Below are 18,846 nucleotides of genomic sequence, written 5' to 3'. Positions count from 1 at the left end.
CCACTGTATTTTTATTCAAATTTTTGGTGCTGCACAGGCACAGATTAATTTATGAAGAGTCATAATAGAAGGGGGTTACTCCGTCAGGTAACATTGAACTGAGTTTTCTTTAGTTATGAGCACCAGCAAACTTTCAGTTAGATGTGGTTTTGCCACTGACCAACAGCAAAGTCAATTTAATTCTGTAAAAGAAGACTGTTTCAACAAAAAAAATGAGGAAAATACTTACTGGCTTGTGCAATAATATTTGTATGCCTCCTCAGCATAGCAGCAGCAGTTTCTGACAAGGCCACAATTACTTCAAGTGCCAACTGACGCTGCATGTTACTGAGACTGGCATCTGCACACAACTACAACCCAAAAGTTAGAGCAAATGGTTAGAACAAAGGTTTTGGGGTGGAAAAAGTGATTCTTAAAAAACATTCCTAGCTTTACCTTCAGAGTTAGCTGCAAAGTAGCTTCTAAATGTGGTCGTAAATACTTGGGAACAGAATCTGCAATTTCTACAAGGGATTTCAGAACAGAATCATCATTTTGGTAGCAGGAATCATTTAGAGCCTATAAAAAGATAAGATGGAGATAAGATTAAATAAAAACAAACACCATTATGAATAGGACCAGTGTTATAGAAGAAATTTCATTAATTGTATTCTTGTTTCTCTGAACAGTCTCATTTAGTATTAGAAGCTAAGCAGCCAAAGCCTGAGGCCACAAGAACTGACCAGAGTAAACTTTTTGTTAAAACTAATGCTTCTAACAATGAACTAGCTGATTCCAGCAGATACAAGCTGAATGAAGAAGATAAGAATCAAGCAGACAATTCCAAGAGAATGAAGTAACTTCATCAGAAGATCAGTCCTGCAACAGTGAAAAAACCAGTGAGAAATCAAGAGACCACCAACCAGAAGTAAGTGGCTGGGGACCAGGCCATCAGCACCACAAGTACAATTGAGAGATGTGAATTGGGGTAGGGGTCCCTCTCTGGAGGCACCAGCTCAAGCTGTAACCTGAGAACTAACAGAATACAATTAACCAGAAGCCTTCACTCCAGCTTTCAGCAGGATCCCAGAGTCAGACCCTGCTATGGTGACCTGTGTGCATAAACCCATAACAGGATACTAAGCGGCATCCAAAACTACAAGTTTTCTACAACTAAGTTATGGCTCACAATGCTCAAATCTAACACTGCAGACAATCAGAAAGAATTAAGGTCACACATCAGAGGCTCCAACATGCAAAACCACTTGGTTCTGACAACTTCAAAATCCATTTAAAAGGAAGTAACTTGGCCTGAAAGAAGGAAAATGAGCCTAACTTCCCTTATGCCTGTTACATGAGAAAAGTTTTGAATAGCTTATGCTTACAAACACCAGAAACCACAAGATTAAAGAGGTTTTTTCCAGACATCCCTCCAGAGTCACCAAATTAAAGCAGACCTTTCAGCCTTCAGTCACAGACATGGAAAAGAGAGAAAGAAATCAAGCTTTTTGCAACTATATTTCCTAACCCATGTCCACAATCTGAAAAGTAATTTAAAACTTACTTTTAACTGATCAGGGTGATATTTTAGTGCCAAACCAGAACACTGTTACTCAATGGTGTTAGAATTCAGAAGGAAACAAAGCTCCAAAGAAAAAAGTCTTTACACTCACTTCTGAGATTTTGAAAGGAATTTTCATTAGCAAAGTATTTTATGTCTTCTTAATGTTGAAATATTTCTGAAGTAAGTAACTAAATAATTTTTAACATTTAAGTCTATAATTCAACATTTTTGTTAATGGCACTTATATAACCCACACTTTCAAAACAGAAGCATCATCTTCTCGTACCAGAAACGCTGTGGAAAAATCCGGAAAAAAAAATCTGTCACGGTTAAGGCCTTTTGGTCTAACAGCTATAACATCCTCTGATTCTCTCAAAGGACAATGTAATATTTACTGCAATTTTCTGCAAAACTGTATTTTATATCAGTTGCAACTCTGACAGTTTTTTAAAGAGTGGTTTTCTGAAGAAAGCAGCTCAAAGTGAAGAGTGAGCTCTAAAAGTACTTTTCTATAGTATCAAACAATGTCCAAGAAGTCAGTGAAGTTCTATCTGCTTTTACCTCCCTTTGCAACAGAAAGCTTTGGGTAAAAGTTTCAACTGTCAGTTTTGAAAGTTCAACTTCCAGCATAACCATTATAGATCTTGTACTGAAAGAACTGATATGCCAAGTCAGAATTTTATTTTTAGCTTTTTTAGCCTCAGTGTTTCAACAAAATTAATTTCAACAGCAACAAAAAAAGCATCCAACAATCTCCAAAGGTCACGCACCACTATGCTAACACATTCCTATTTATAAACTCAGATCTTCATATCCATCTTGTGTTACCACAGCCTGAAAATCTAGTTCTTCTTGCAATAAGTACTTTAAAAAGACAGATTTCATAGCACAGCTCTGTGCTCTGTATTAGCAAAAGAAAGCTTGAAAATGTGAGCCAAGTGCATGTGTTGTTACAGTGTCTTCATAGTGTCAGAGTAGCATTGAAAGTTATAGCACACAGAGTGGGCTATTAGCCTGAAATCCAAAACCCACAGACTTTTTTAGTGCCACACATCAAGACAACTGGCATGACCACCCCAAACCCTGCCTCACCCCCACTTACACAGTAGTACTGTGTAGCCAAGCTCCTCTCAGGCAGTTACAACTTTTAAACAACAAATGTTATTGACAAAGGCATGGACAGGGACTAATCACCAAATAGAGACCTCAATAGCAAAAACTTATACACACTACAGCCCATTTGCAAGTTCAGATGATTTGGATAAATTGCCCTCAGTTTGCATTTAAGATCAAGCAGAATTCCATCAGTTGCAGATGCCACTAGATTTGGCAAAATTTTTCTTCAGCTTGCCACAAAGCACACGCAGTTTACAGCCACACTGTCAACAAGAACCTGCTGTTCTGACTGTAGTGAGAAGTCTGTCTTTAATGTAAATTTAGCCTAATTTAAAATCACCAGAAGTTCACTTCCTGCGTTATCATAGGTACTTAGTGCTTCCACTGTTTCTTGATATGGAAAGGGAAGTGTACTGTGAATTTTTCAGCCTTCAGAGCTCAAACCATTTCTGTCTCTGGTTTGATTTACAATAGGCTTCTCTGCAAAAGGAAATAACCTTACACCAGAATTTCAACTTTGGCTCAAATTCATCCATCCAAGAGATCTAATCCAGCCTCAGAAATGACATGAAGCTTAAAATGGCATTTTATTTGCAATTTCCTAATTTATCAAACAATAAAGATCATTTCTACAGACTTTTGCTCTCAGTCTGAGCATCTATGTTCAGAATAATTCTATGCTTTCCTTTAAACTGAAGAGATACAGGATATCACAAGTCCATGAATTCCCCAATTACAGATTATTTCAAATCTCAGGGTAGCCCATATTTGTATTTCAATATCATGGTTAATTTAAAAGCTGTATGATTTTGACCTATATGCCTTACAAAGAATTTTAATTCATTAATCTCTGTAACACTGTGTAAGTTGATCAGCACTGAGCTATTTTCCTTAAAACCCTATCAAATATATTCTGTTTGCAAAATTCCTTATTAGTCTCCACTTCATCTTGCTGGCAATTGCTGTCTGGCTAAAAGAGTCGGTTAATTCAGGTCTCAGCAAAAATTCATGGATTCACAGATCAATAACTTACATTTGTATATAGACAATACCAGTAATGGCACAGTAAGAGTAACTAGTTTGGTTTCTTACCTGCAAGATTCCAGGCAGCAAGTCTGCAAAATGTTTAAGAAGGGGAGCATTGAGCTCATTAGCAAGCACAAATGCAGCTGCAGCTCTAGCAGACAAAGTCTTGATCTAAAAGACATGATTGAAGAAATAAATGTGGGAAACTAGTACTGAATCATGCCTCTGCTAGTTTTTAACATGGGATTTTAAATTTTACTTCAAATTAAGGTAAAGTGATAATGAAGACTTTCAGCATCTACATTGTCTATAAAAAGTTTATCATATGAGGTGGCAAGTAGTCCCTAGGTTTGCTTTTTTGTTTTGGTGGTTTTCATTTAATGAAAGAGGAAAAAACCCTATTGTTTTCAACTTCTATCAAAACTTCAAATGTGCATGCAAGTGTCAGTCTCATTTTTCAAGAAGTGTGTGCTAAGTGTTTAAGACATTCCTCTTTAAAGGCATGACTTGTGGTACTTTAGAAAATGTTATTCAGTCGACTTTCAAAGGTCAGAAAAAGTAATCCTTGGGGGAGCAGCAAACTGAACCCATATATCACAGCAGGGTTTCCTATCCTTGCCCAGCATTTTCCATAACAAGAGAAACATTTTCAAAGTACAATTCTCTGCACAAATCAATTAATCTGAAGCCTTCCAGAAAAGCAAGACTTGCTTACACACCCTTAGAGCAAAACATGCACAAACAGTTCAAGGAGCTGTTGTATATTCAGAATATTGAGACATACCATGTCCCATCTATATACAGATACTGTATGTAGAGAGATGACAAACTTACACTGCTAAACACAAAGGTCAGAAAGAGAATTTAACTTGGAGTTTCTGACCCCTCAGTGCTGCTGGCTAAAACCCCATCTGCCTGGGCCACTGCAACTGGGTTTCTCCAAGCACAACTAGGCAAGAATCTGGGCCTAAACCACGCAGATATGGGCAGCCAGTCAGCTTTAGGACCACAAAAGGGTCTGAGCCTTTGGTTTGCAGCAGGCACAGTCAAAACTCTCTATGCACATCATTTTCAGGTAATGCAATTCTCTGATTGAAATCTATGGTTTAAGCTTTATGTTTGAGACTACTGCACTGGGTTTCTATGCTCAGAACATACTAAAATCCCCAAAGAACATAAAGGTCTTACTGAAGGATGTTCCTGATCTTGCATACACTGAACCAGCATTCTCTTAATGACATCCAAATAGTGCTGCTGTTGATTCCCAAAAATCCCAGGAAAATTCCTAAGGATAAGACCAAAGCATTAATAAAAGCTGACACAAGTTAAGGCTAAACTAGTATGTCAAACTTATCCATTAAGTTCCAGACTGTAACTGTACATATTTGAGTTAAGTAAGCCAATACAAGAAACTAAATTAAATAAATATGATTGCTAGTTAATTACATAGTGAGAGTTTTTCCTTCATTTTCAGACATGATTAGGCTATCCTACAAAAATGTAGCTTACCAGAAAATATGTAGAGCAGCCTCACGCAGTCCCACATTCTGAGAGCTGACAGAGTCAAATAAGAATTTCAGAACTTCTGGCCACTGGTTGTTGCCATCTTCATCTACATTAAACACAACAAAGTTTAGGATAAGCAAACTTCAGAATGGTGAGATATCAGTGGGGCAGGAAAACCAGTCATCACTGACTTCCTGATCTGAAGATGTACCTAAGTCACAATGTAAAATACTGTGAAATGTTTAATCTAAAAACACTCCATAACAGAAGGTGATCTCTGTTTACTGCTATATAGCAACACTCAAAAAAAGAAACTGATGCAACGTTCAGCATAATTCATGACAATTTACACAAAACTGGATTTATAAACCTTAATACAATCTCACCTAAACTTGAGCAATTTAAAAAGCAGAGTTTAAGAATCTTATTTTCATCTGGTCAATGATAGTGTAAACAAATATTAGGTTCTATTATAAGCCGTGGAATTAGTTAGCACATCATGTGCAAAAGCCTAAACAGAGATACAAACACAACCACTATCAATACATAAACATTTTACTATAGTATCAACTTAGATAAATAAAGTACCTATTAAATTCCTGGCCAATTCAGCGACTATGTCACATATTTTCTTCCTCATAGTGGACTGCCCTTCTAACTGGATAAAGAGCAGCAATTCACTCTTGACTGATGTCTGATCCTCAGGTGACAGAGCTGGGTAAACTTCTTCAAATGCAGATGACAACAGGCGGCGCAGAAGGACAGCTGCCATCTGCCGAGCCTGTTAGGGAGAAGTGTGTGTGTGTTAGATGTTTGGCATGATCATCGTGCTCCTGCAAGGGAACACCCACACGTGCTCCCAAATGACACTTCCATGGTGTACACTTTTTTGGTCAATGGAATACCTCTCAAGCAACAGATGACTTTACCATACTAAAGAAACATCAGCTTACAACCATGTTTCTGACAATTACAGCCCTACAAAGAAATAAGGACAGTACTGAGGTATTCAGGCTTTTTCTATAGCTGAACCTCAGAAATATTTTGTGGCAAGTTAAAAACTTAGCTGTGCTATTGAAAGATCTTTAAAGCATGAATTCTTTCTATTTTAAATAGCCTAATGTGGTCATTATAATCCAGACAGTTTTTTCTGGATTAAAAAGGGACTTATTGGGGCAATTTTGTCAGATAATTAATCTGTAAACTCTCCTTCACATTCTCAAACAACTAAACCCAAATCCAAATCAAACCAAAGCTTTCAGTGTTTTGTAGGTGTATGATGACACTTTAAACTTGAACTTAAGCATAGGAACCTCAAAATCACATATTACAATCTTGTATCTTGGATGCATACACCTACTTTACAATAGTATCATTTCTACATCCATATTCATTTACAATTGTACAAGAACTAGAAGCAAAAAATACAATTAATTCAAAATTAATAGAGCAACACGTGCAGTAAAGGCAAAAAGACACATGAAGCTCCCTGAGTAACTTAACAGAATGTTCACCAACTGGTGTTTAAGGACACACAGTAATTAAAGATCACCACCCAAACTTCTAAAGTTTAACACATGTAACAAAACCTTATGTGTGCTAAATTCTCACAAAAAAAATAATCCAAACTCAATTTTTTCCTAAGACATTCTTATTTAATGTGCAAATGAATGACAGTTTCATTTATAAGGCTTTCAAATTCAAAACTCTTCAAGGAGCAGCAAAAGTAATAAATTCCAATTTCTCAATAGTGTTACTGACATTACCATAGATGTGAAACACAAAGTGCTGCTAAGTGTCAACTTCTAACATACCCTGTAATTATCAGGTATTGCTAAAACCCAAGATACTATTCTTATGTTCTGCAGTCTCCAGACTCACTGTGTCTTTTTATAATCAACTCAGCTGTCTTTTGTACAGCTGAAGAGTACTGCACACACAGTGTCTCTGTACCAGCAGAAGGAAAGGACTAGAACTGGACCCAACTCTATCATTTCTTACCTCCTTGTCACCATCTCCAGTAGGGACTAAGGCCACCACATATGCAGGCTTAGCTCTTCCCTAGCAGATGTAAGGAAGGCAGCAGCTCAACAGTCACAGTGCCCACCTGTGCTGTAGCTCCCATCAGAAGCCAAGGTTCTCCAGCAATATTGTCACAGAGGAATGTGAGTTCAATAGGATGTTCTTCCCCCACTGCCTGTGGGAATCTCACTAACAATGTGTCCAAAAACTTTCATGGTACCAAAATATAATAATATCTTTCTTTCTCCCATCCCTTGAAGCACCAATATTGGGAAAGATTAAATTTTTCTTCATTAGTATGGTAAACTTACATAGAAATGCCTTGAGTGGGGAGCAAGTTCACTGGGACTAAACAGGGCACAAACTCTGGTGTTGTCTTCCCTTACTGGCATCGTGTTTCAGTGAGGATTCCCTGACACCTGATAATGACTGAACTCACATTATATTATGTTCTTTCATGAAGTACTAACAGGTGGACAGTCAGGGGACAGAGGTGAAGACTACATGCTTTATGAAAACAAGGATAAGAATTTCCAACTCTGAAGAATTTAAAATATTAGAAGACTGATAAAAAGGCTGACTGCAAAGTAAAAACACAAGCAGTAAGGCAAGCAGAAAGACACAAGACCAGCACTACACGGATTATCTCCTGGTTATAGCTACTAGCTTAGGAAAAAAAAAAATCTCCAAAATCCCCAAAGCAAATTCAAGTGTTTTAAGGAGTGACAAACTGACTACTGACTTCTAATAATAAAAAATGGCATCTTTTCCTCAGCAGATACTTACTTACATAGGAAAACTATAATTGTCAATTTAATTATTACAAACATGGCTGAATTAATGGCACTTCCAGGGCTGTTTCCTCTACTCTAAGAAAGAATCTATGTATTTTCCACAGACCTCAAAGGTTCATTAAGTTTAAGTATTCCAAAATACGTACTTAAACAAGAATTTTAACATTCTGCAATTTAGTAGCAATAGTTTTTAATGAAGAGAGGAATATAAAGCATACATCCCCAAAGAAGGAATTCCAGTTACCAATGAAGCATAAAGAGAGCACATTTTTTCCCAGCATTGGGTCTTCTGCATGTCTAAATTACTGAGATGCTCACATACAACTGAAGAGTTAAAGTTATTAATATAAGTAGTCATATTAAAAAGTAGTCATAATACTCAAATTTCAACATACTGCTTCTGATTAGTAGAATTTATAGCGTGTTAAAAATGTTTTAGTATTTTAGGGATGAAGGAAATAAAGCATAAGAAGAAAATCAAATCAATTTGCTGAGCAGGGCAGCAGCAGAATTATGACAGCAATCTGGGATGCCATGCTCTCCACTAATATTCAAAGCATCCACATCACCCTTGTGTGCTACTATCTTGTGTAGCACTGTCACACTGAATTTTACTTTTGTTTTATTGTTCAAGTCCTCAAGGAGGAAAACATGCAGAGATGGAAGTAAAGAACATTTAGCACATGGTTCAAAGATGGACTTGTCATTCAGAGATCTAGTCCAATGTGGAATTCAAAGCACAGAGTGCCCAAGGTCCACAGACAACTCAAAGGCAGAATTGTGGTGCATCTTTGGGCTGCCTTCCTTCCCAAAGGCTAAACAGGGAGCTGTCCACAACAGCAGTCTTCAAACTGGGAAATGCATCCCTTCATGTGACAATATGGGCAGAGGTCTGGGAGAGGTCAGGGGCCCCCAAGAAGGCTGTGAGTACAGCAGAAACAGTTTTACAGAGCATTTGTTATTTTACTAGTCATCTCTAAATTAGGACACAATCAAAACCTGCCAAACCAGAGTTAACTAAGAAAAAACAAATGAAGGGGAAATGCAGAACTTCTGCTCCTCTCAAAGATTTATGTGGTAAATCAAAACTGCAAAGTAACAGTCTAAAATATTTAAGTCCCACAAATAAAATAAATCAATTCAGCTGTGAATATATATCATCTTTCTGTACAGCTCTTTAAAATGCAGTTGCATAGAAAGTAGTCTAAATTTCATAACAATGAGACTACAAATGCAGGAAGTAAGGACAAGCCCCTCCTCAGACTGGTGTACAAACTTGCACATCACCTGGCACAGAAGTGTTCTAGCTGCTAGGTCAGATGCTTCCCTCCACTTCTGTGAACAGTGTTACTTTGCTATTAGGAAAGTGTGAAATAAGAACAGAGGAAAGAGGTGAATATTTCCATAGTTTAGGCATCTGGTTAGGTAGGAGAAAACCTGTTACACAGTTAGTTAAAAGAGTTATTCCAAATCTGGCTTAATGGTGTTTTCTATGTTAAATACAAGGAGTACTTGGGAGCATGATCTGCATCCTTGTTTATCCATTTAATTGCCAAAACTACTGGGTTGCAGAGGCAGGACTTCCCCAGCTGCTGTCTAATAGTCCTACAAGTCTTCTGCTCTCTACAACACAGACACAACTCATGCAAACAGGATGGGCATTTTCTTCATCCTAGTTTTCCTGCAAGGAGGTAAAGCAATACAAAGGCTTCAAGATGAAGAGGGATCTGAACCCAGCTTCCACATAGCCTGGACAAGGCACATTTAAAGTTCTGAAACTCCTTCAAGCATCCTGTGTTTGGTGGCACCAGTACATTCACTGTGCTCAGAGAACACATGCCAGGCCCAAAGCTCTATCCACTGGTGACATGCAATATTCTGCTCAGCATTTGGATCTCTATAAAACACATGCAGAAATCACCTGTTAATACCAGCACCACATTAAACACACACAGAATGCTTCCCAGCATATGTGGTGTTTATATGCAGCGTTTACATTGAGCATGGGGATTACTTCACTTAGGCTCTAATTAGGCTACTAAGTAGCTGGATTTACAGGGAAGAGGTTGTAGGTTTTATTAATCAGGATTTTTTGAGTCCAGCACCTAATGCTTACTTAGGGTAAGAGCTAACATTTAAACCTTTCTCTGAGTAATCCATTGGTAAAGTTAAATGTCAAGATATTCTGCAAATGTTAGCCTTTGATGTCTTTAACAAGAGTAACTTCTATAGGTGAAAAGTTTCTTTTGTACTTTGCAAGTCAGAATCCAAGTCATTGGCAAGATTTTTAAGTTTTACACTGGGCTATTTCCTTAGCTGATGTAAAGGGAATAAAATCAGCAAACACATGAAACAAGTATTTATTTATACTTTGTAGTAACACTGCTCTACGTTTTTTTATCATTTGAAACATCTTAAAGGAGCAAAAAGGAAAACTAGATTCCAGTTGCTAGTATAATATTGAAGGAGTCTGTCAGAAGAACACAACATTGTAGATTGATAAGCATCAGTATGGGTGAACTGATACTTTCTTAGCATTAAAAAGCACAAACAGCAATTAACTCTAAATTGAATACAGTCTGCCAGAAGAGGCTGTTATTCATAGAGAAAAAGCACACTTATGCTCTTATAATATTGTTCAGAAATTGCTTAGGTGACTCTAAAATTTGTAATATCTTGAAAGTTTAGTACTTCTCTGCTCTGCATATCCAAGAGAATAATAGTTTTACCAGTAAGTACTTTAAATGATTGCTAAAGTTGCGAGCCTTACAAAACCAAGGAGTAACTAAAAGGCACCCTTACTTTATGCCCAGATTAAAAAAATGTATAATATTTAGACTACTCTCCACTCATTCCATAATACTGTCAGATGACTTAAGAAGCACTCTAAGTTTCAGACAACACACCAGTTTAATGTTTAGGCGCGGGATTCCAAGTAGAAATCACTTCTCAACTGTAACTTGAAGAAACAAACATGACAGTAAGTCACCTACTAGTTATACACTTAATGGAAAATAACTCATTGAGCAAAGCATACAACAGAAAACAATGGAGACTCAAGCAGTTGCTTACAAAAAAACTATTCCTGAAACTAAATATGCTGCACCACAAATCTCAGCTAGTGAAATGGGCATGCAACAATCAAGACAAAAAGAAGACTGATCCCTCTACAAATGCGCAGTAAATTAAGATGCTTCAGTGAACACCAAACTTGCTCATTTATCCCAAAATGATCAGCACTGATTTCTTCCCCTCTTCTCCAGGTCCCCTTGAAAATCTGCACAAATCCAAGGTTATTGAGGCATACCTCCTCGGGAGTAGCATTGTTCCTGATTGCCTGCAGGAGGTAAGTGATCTTTGATGGGCCTGGAATAGTCTCGTAGGTCTCCTGCACAAAAAGAGATGCAGCTCACTGTAAACGTTTATTGGAAAGCATGTGTTAAGCACTAATATGAATTGACTCTCCTTTTAAAAACATCAGTATCCATCCAATTTAAAAAAAATAACATAGAAAAAAGAAATGAAACTTATCAAAATAAAACTGTATGACCTACTATAAAATTATGAGTAAAATCTTAGTTATCTGGTAACATCTGCCATCTTAGTTATCTGGAATGATCTACATATGCATGGTCACTTAGGAGATTAATTAAAAATATAAATAGAACATAAACTTGTACAAATACAACATACAACAAATGTCCTACTGGGAATCCATCATAGCTTTTATCATATTAACAAATTAAGAACTTTGGAAGCCTGAGACTGAGCTGTGACCAACAGCTTAATAATCACAGACTAATATATAGTCCAAAAATTGGATCAGTTCTGGGTTTGAACCTTTTTAAAACTTTTACAATGTTATGTGGCAGCCACATGTCTCAACCATACATTCTGTATAAGAATGTCTTATTTTTAAACTCCTGCCTGAATCTCAGAAAGAGAAGCTATTTAGTCTCCTCCTTAGGAAAACCCTCTTAACAAAATGAGAAGTTTAACAAGTGCAGTTACATTGTCTTACATGCTCCTGGCATGCATTTTATACGTCTCCTTTTTAAATTATATTGTTACTTAGAAGCTAGAGTGAAAACACAGAAAAACAACTTTTGCTATCCAAAACATGGTATACGAGTGCATTTTGAAACAATGTTTTTTTAAAATATATTAAACCTATGTAGATAGGAGAAGCAAAATCACAAGCTCAAGAGCAACCCCTCAGAACATCTAGAAATAGTTCTACACTTAGTAACTCCGAGTTACTTTTTGATGACAATCTGGAAGATTAATTACTTCACTCTTTCCAAATATTCATTATCCCATCCTGAACTCAAGGAATGAGCCCATTCTGCAAAGCTCAGGTTCATTTGTATCAGTTCTCTGCCGGCCTACTTCCTCTTTCCAACTCGGCAGCAGCTCCTTCCAGTACTCCAACAAACTCACCCACCTTGACAGGATACCTGCTATTGTCAATTAAGCAGTTTTGCATTTAATATTAGACATCATCTTCCTCCCTTTCTGTACCTGCTTCCTAGTAGGCCGCCTTCACAGAGTGAATCCACATTTTATATTCTCCCTAGTTGCCAACATACACTCACAGTCAATGAGATTCTGAATCCCCAATGAATCCCTGCATTTAATCTAATCATTTCATGGAGACTGCAAAATTAAACGAGGTTTAGGGTCAGAATAGAAAGTCTTTCTCAGGTTAACCTCTTCCATGAATGCATATATTTATACTGCACTATTATCTACAAATCCAAAAATTAACACAGAAACACAAAGGTTCCCTAAACCCAGGCCCAGCACAGACTTGTTATGCTTTCACAGACAACTGAAGCACAGTAAAAGCTGGCTTCCCTCATGTCAATTCTGATAACCATAAAATTCTATTTTGAGTTGTTTAACTCACTAAAAATGGCAGCAACCTAAGCAGTTGTTCAATGGTATAACTCTGCCAATTCTGTAAACTGGATTCAGAGGATGCTAAAGCCAAGGGGCACAAGGGATACATGGCCAAACACAGAACCTTCCCTCTGGGCTGCTGGGAGACTTCTTGGTTGGCCCTACCCATCTTACCACCAGCCTGGCCTGCACTCTAACTATGTAGCTGGATCCTGCTACATTTCACTGTGTTCTTTCAGTTTACAATTAGTTCCCCAGTTATCTTATGCAGAAGTACACATTTCTCACACACCATGACCAACTTTCATAACAAGTGCAAGAAAGTATCTATCCTCTGTACTTGCTACCCATGTTCTCTCAAACCCGAGAAATGCTTTTTAAAAAGGAGCATAAAATCACCAAAACAAAGTAATCAAAAGTTTCTCTATTAGAGGGCAGACCCACAAGTAAGACAGGTTTTTATAGTCAACAGACAACACTCCAGGATGGATGGTAAAATAAACCAACCAGATTTCAGCCAACTAGTCAGGTTAAGTTAGGAGCATGCTAGCTCATACACATAATCACAGAATGTTTTGGGCTGGAAGGAACATTAGAGACCATCTAGTTCCAAACCCTCTGCCATGGGCAGGGATACCTTCCACTAGACCAGGTTACACAAAGCCCCAGACAACCTAGACTTAAATACTTCCAAGAATGGGGCATTACAGCTTTTCTGGGCAGCCTGTTCCAGTGCCTCAACATCCTCACAGTAAAGAATTTATTCCATATTTCTAATCTAAACCTGCTCTCCTCAGGTTTGAAGCCATTGTCCCTTGTCCTATCACTGCATGCCCTTGTAAAAGCCCCTCTCCACCTTTCTTCTTTCCCTTGAGGTACTTGAAGGCTGCTCTAAGGTGCCTCCAGTCTTCTCCAGGCTGAACAAACCCCCAGGTGTCTCAGGCTGCCTTTCACAGGAGAGCTGTTCAGACCCCCAGACCATGTTTGTGACCCTCCTCTGGACCCACTCCAGCAGGCCCACAGAGGCAGACACAGTACTCCAGTGGGGTCTCACAAGAGCAGACTATACACATATAAATTCTATACATCTATTGAGTTAGGACTCATCAGGCTTTCTTCCTCACCCTTTTTTTTTTAGCATCTTTTACTACAATCCTCCCAAACAGGATATGACTACATCTCTATTAATTTCAGTCTTCAGCTGAACACCCCTCATTCTCATTTCAATGACCAGACTTATTTGGAATAACCTGCTTAGTCTGCTTAGTTCCCTGTCTATCCATTTCTCATTCTGACTGGTTTTCACTAGATACAAATGAAAACCTGCTATTCAATTTATCTGCAGTTATTTGAATCCTTTATGTATTCAATATTACCTTCCAACAGTAAGTACACTTTGAAAAACTGATTGGACTATGCCAATGTTTAAAACCAAGTATAAGTCCTGCATGATTTTAGGAAGCAAATATTTTAAAGGTTATGCAATACTTTTATCCAAAAAAATCTTACTTCAAGGAATATACAACTTAAATCAGTCTAGCTACACTTTAGAGAAACAGATTTGTGCTTCCAGGAGAAAGTTCATGAAGCCACCACAAAGATAAGTGCGGTTCTTCACAGCCATGCATGGGGGAAAAATGAGAGGCAACAGGCATAAACTGAAAAAAGGAGGTTCAGACTGGAAGGTCCAGATCTCTCTGTCCTAATGAGGACAAGGCAAGCAGGAGTGAGTAACTCAAAGAGCCTGTGCACTCTCCATTCTTAGAGGTTTTCAAGAGTCAGCAGGACAAAGCCCCGAGTGACCTGATCTGATCTGATCTGATAGCTGACACTGCTTTGAGCAGGGCAGACCTCCTGAGGACCCCTCCACTCTGAATGATCCTAAACCATAAAATCATTTGCAGCACACCTTGGAAATATTCAGAAACTAATGGCAAATTCAGTGCAGATAAATATGTAAAAACTTATACTATTCCTTGTATTTTTATAGGAAACTAACAGACTTGATAAACTTGGTATCTATCATGCCCATTAGGGTTTCTTATTCTGATTACCATAGTGCATATGTAATAAATAAATACATACTTATGAAGATTAAAAAGAACTCCAACTCAGTTTCAAGCAAGTTTCAGACAAAATATACCAGTTTTAAGAATCTAAGCTTTAGAGTTCTCGCCCAATGTTTTATTTCATAGGTATTGTGACACAGGTGCACAACGAACTTGCTTTGTTACAATTACAATAAAGTTCAAAATTTTTTAGAAATGTTTTTAGGTTATATGTAGGCAGTTGAGAAAAGAAAGAAATTCAGCTCCCAGAGAATGGCCTCCATTGCAGCTCTATGCTCAGGAATGTGGGAATAATTCTTGCTGACTCTCTAGAAAGTGCAGTTATCAATACCAAACTTCACTAGCTTTCTAAAAATGTTTGTCTCGCCTCCTTCTCACTCTCGATTCATATTTGAGGAATTTTCACTGCAGCATCAGGAATAATGCTTTTTATTCTTCAGCAAACAATGCGCTGAACTCTGCTGACCGCTGGAGTGATGAGAGCGATAAAAGACCCGATGCAGCCATGCAGCGGGAATTCATGCTAAACCTAGACGCTGGTATTTAATTCAACGGGAGAGATTCCCCACCAGGCTTGACAATGGAGCCTTAAGCATGACAGAGAGAAAGAATTAAAGTGGCTTAGCCGCCACAAAGAATTTCAGCTGAAACAACACGTCTGAAAACTTTTTGCTGATAACAAGAGAAACTCAGCATATTGAAAACACTTCTTGTGGGTGAAATGCTTCTTAGCTGACGAAACGCTTGAACACACACGGGGCCGTTCCGAAAAGTTAAAAAACCAAACTCCTGTGTGGGAAGGGAGAAGGACCTGGGTCCCGCGGCTGCCGGCGCAGCGGGGCGGGGGCACGGAGCCCCAGCGAGGGCCGCTGCGGGCGCGCACACCACAGCGCTCTCACGGCGCCGGGCACCCGCTCTGACCTCCTTCGGGAGCCGCCTCCGCTCCCGGCCCCCCACACGCCGCTGCCGCCACCGGCGCGGGGCCCCCTGCGCGGGGCCGCGCTCCGTCACGCCGGGCGGCTCAGGCGGAGCCGGCCATGGGCAACGGGGACAAGCAGCCCCTGGCGACGGTCCCACACGGGCCGCGGGCGGGGCGGGCTCGAGGCGGGCGAGGGGCGAGAGCGGCGCCGGACACGCCGGGGCGGGCGCCGAGGGGAGTAACGGGACCTTTCGCGTCCTCACGGGTCGAGGGCCGCCGCGGGCCCCGCGCCCGCCAGGCGAAACGGTCGCCACCGCCCGGCCCCGCCGCCCCGGCTGGGGCAAGGCCCGGGCCGCTCGGGCGGCAGCTGGTGCCGCTGCTCACACGTGGGGCTCGGCCGGCCCCGCCGCCTCCCTGCCCCCCTCCTTGCCTCCCTCCCTCCCGCCCTCCGACGAGGCCCGGCGGGTCTGACAGGCCGTCCCGGCGGCCGCTGACGCGGCGGCCCAGTTACCTCGGCCTGCTTGCGGACCGCATTGTCCGGGCTGAGCAGGTTGCCGAGAAGGGCGTAGAACTGCTCCTGCTCCGTCGCCGCCATTGCTGCGAGAGGGAAGGAGAGGGAGGAAGGGGGAGCGCCGGCCGCGCCGCCGGCGGGGGAGCGAGGGGCGGGGCCGCAACGCCAGCCGCGCTCCCATTGGTCGCGGCGCACGGAGCCTCGCCCCCGATTGGCCCTGCCTCCCTTTGACGTCCCGGCAGCTCGGGGCGAGGCGGGCAGCGGGGAGCGGCGGCTCAACCGACCCTCAAAGGGGGTTTGTCGGTTTGTCTCCTCGCGTGTCATTGGTGCGCCGCGGCGCCGGGGGCGGGAGGCAGAGGAGGCGGAGCGCTCTGATTGGCGAATAGCTCCGGCAACGCCGGCGGGATTGGCCGGAGCCGCGGTCGGGCGGCGCGGGCAGGGAGGGGTCGCGCCGGGACGCGGAGCTGGGCCGGGCCGGGGAGGGCCGGGCAGGGGAGGGACGGAAAGCGCGGGAGATCGCGGGGCGTCGCCTGCGGCGCTCGGTGACGTCGTGCTGCTGTCCCGCCGCTGGGAATCTGTGAGTCACAGCCCGGGTCGGGTTGGCAGGGACCGCGGTGATATCGGGTCCGAGCTCTCTGCTCAGGCAGGGGCGTCCTAGAGCACATGGCACAGGATTGCGCGGAGACAGATCTTGAATATCCCCAGTGACGGATACTACGCAGCCTCTCCGGGCAGGCTGTTCCCGGGCTCAGTCACTCGCACGGTATAGAAGTTCTTCCCCACGTTCAGGTGGAACTTCCCGTGCGTCAGTCTCTGCCCGTTGTCCCTGTTCATTGCTCAGCACCGCCGAGAAGAGCCCGGCTCCAGCATCGTGGCACTCTCCTTTCAGATACCGGTAGACATTGATGAGGTCCCCTCTCAGCCATCTCTCCTCGAGACCAAGCAAGCCCAGCTCCCTCAGCCTTTCCTTGTAGGAGAGTTACTCCAGTCCTCTCATCCCGCTCTGATGGACCTTTCCAGGAGCTCCGTATTTCTCTTGCGCTGAGGAGCCCAACACTGGCACAGCACTCCAGATCCGGCCTCACCAGAGCTGAGCAGAGGGGCAGGACAACTTGCCTTGACTTGCTGGGATTGCTCTTCCTAATGCACCCTAGGATACCTTTGGCCTTCCTAGCCACCAGGGCTCATGCACAGCTCGTTGTCCACCAGCATCGCCAGGTCCTACATTGCAGAGCTGTTTCCCAGCAGATCAGGCCCCAGCCTGGGGGTTGTTCTTCCCAGCTGCAGGACCTTGCATTTGCTCCCGTTGATTTCAGAAGGTTCTTCTCTGCCCATCTCTCCAACCCACTGACGTTTTAATGGATTGAATAAAACTTAATTAGTATTCCCTTTGATCTCAGGGGATATCACAGGTTCGTGACGTGCATGATGAGAGGCTTTGAGCATTACCCTGCTCAGTGGTGGAGGGCTCTGCTCAGCCAGCTGTTTGTGTGCACCAGCCAGCTGTTCACCAGCCAGCTGTTCGGGGTGCAGCTGTGGGAGTGGCTGGCCAGGTCAAGTATCCTGCCTGGGCTGTTCCCAGGGAATGCCAATGCTTTAAAAGCAGGAGGACTCCGGTAGTGAGATGGTGGAGCAAAGATGGATGGATGGATGGATGGATGGATGGAAGGAAGGAAGGAAGCAAGGAAGGAAGGGCTGGAGAATGATTTTAAGCTGACTGAAAACTCAGAAGGGCCATAAGTGAAGATGAAATAAAAAAGCAGGCATGCTTTCTAGTGTGAAGTGCACTCCTGTAAATGTCCTCAGAGCTCAGCTGTGTGGATTAGGTTTGTACAGCTTGTTACACATTCTGGAGGGCCTTTTGGATGTCTTCTTGAAATAGGCATGGTTTTCCTGCCTTTTTATCACTTGTAAACAGGTTTGTATCAACTTCAGTAACATTGCTGTCTGCTTCCCATGCATAAACAAATAAATGTATTTGCTTTCATCTTGACTTGTCTTAACAGTGATTTCACCATAAATCTGTAGTAGGATTGTTAACTAAAGAATACAGTATCTAATGGGGGTTGGTAAGATAATGTAAACCACAGGATATGGAAAATCGTTTTCTTGCTCCTGCTGGTTTTTGCATCTGTAGATGCAGGGAGTGGATTGTTATATAAAAACTGCCTAGTTGTCTTTGAGAAAGAGCAAGGTGTATGAAATTTGCCTAAGACCTGAAAAACAGTTGTCAAATTATCTTTGGAGTAGCAGTGATGAACATGAGATTCCAGTAGAGCTCTCTTCGAAAGGAAAGGCAGGGAAGGCAGGAATGACCTGATGCAGTTCATTAGTGCAAGCCAAGTGAGAGTGTCTCTCTATGGGTGTATATGTGTCTGTTTCTGTTCCTGTGTGTGTAATGATCAATAAATTTAGTAGTATAATGCTCTAGGAATACA

The 18,846-nt window shown here is 41.6% G+C and overlaps 1 protein-coding gene across 1 annotated transcript in view; it reads right to left on the bottom strand.

The window, feature by feature from the left end:
• Nucleotides 1–16,569, bottom strand: part of IPO5 (importin 5) — a 41,888-nt gene extending 25,319 nt beyond the window's left edge. Inside the window, exons 1-8 of the mRNA XM_005493220.4 lie at nt 16,409–16,569; nt 11,315–11,395; nt 5,780–5,972; nt 5,195–5,297; nt 4,874–4,970; nt 3,752–3,856; nt 436–558; nt 230–350 (exon numbers count right to left, since the gene is read on the bottom strand). Coding sequence (XP_005493277.1) covers nt 230–350; nt 436–558; nt 3,752–3,856; nt 4,874–4,970; nt 5,195–5,297; nt 5,780–5,972; nt 11,315–11,395; nt 16,409–16,492 — 907 coding nt within the window. The 5' untranslated portion in view covers nt 16,493–16,569. The remainder of the gene's footprint in view (nt 1–229; nt 351–435; nt 559–3,751; nt 3,857–4,873; nt 4,971–5,194; nt 5,298–5,779; nt 5,973–11,314; nt 11,396–16,408) is intronic.
• Between the last annotated feature and the right edge of the window lie 2,277 nt (nt 16,570–18,846).

The sequence above is a fragment of the Zonotrichia albicollis genome, chromosome 2 (genome assembly GCF_047830755.1).
Source record: "Zonotrichia albicollis isolate bZonAlb1 chromosome 2, bZonAlb1.hap1, whole genome shotgun sequence".
NCBI lineage: Eukaryota > Metazoa > Chordata > Aves > Passeriformes > Passerellidae > Zonotrichia > Zonotrichia albicollis.
The sequence above is the reverse complement of the archived record's forward strand: the minus strand, read 5'-3'. Positions and strand labels throughout refer to the sequence as shown.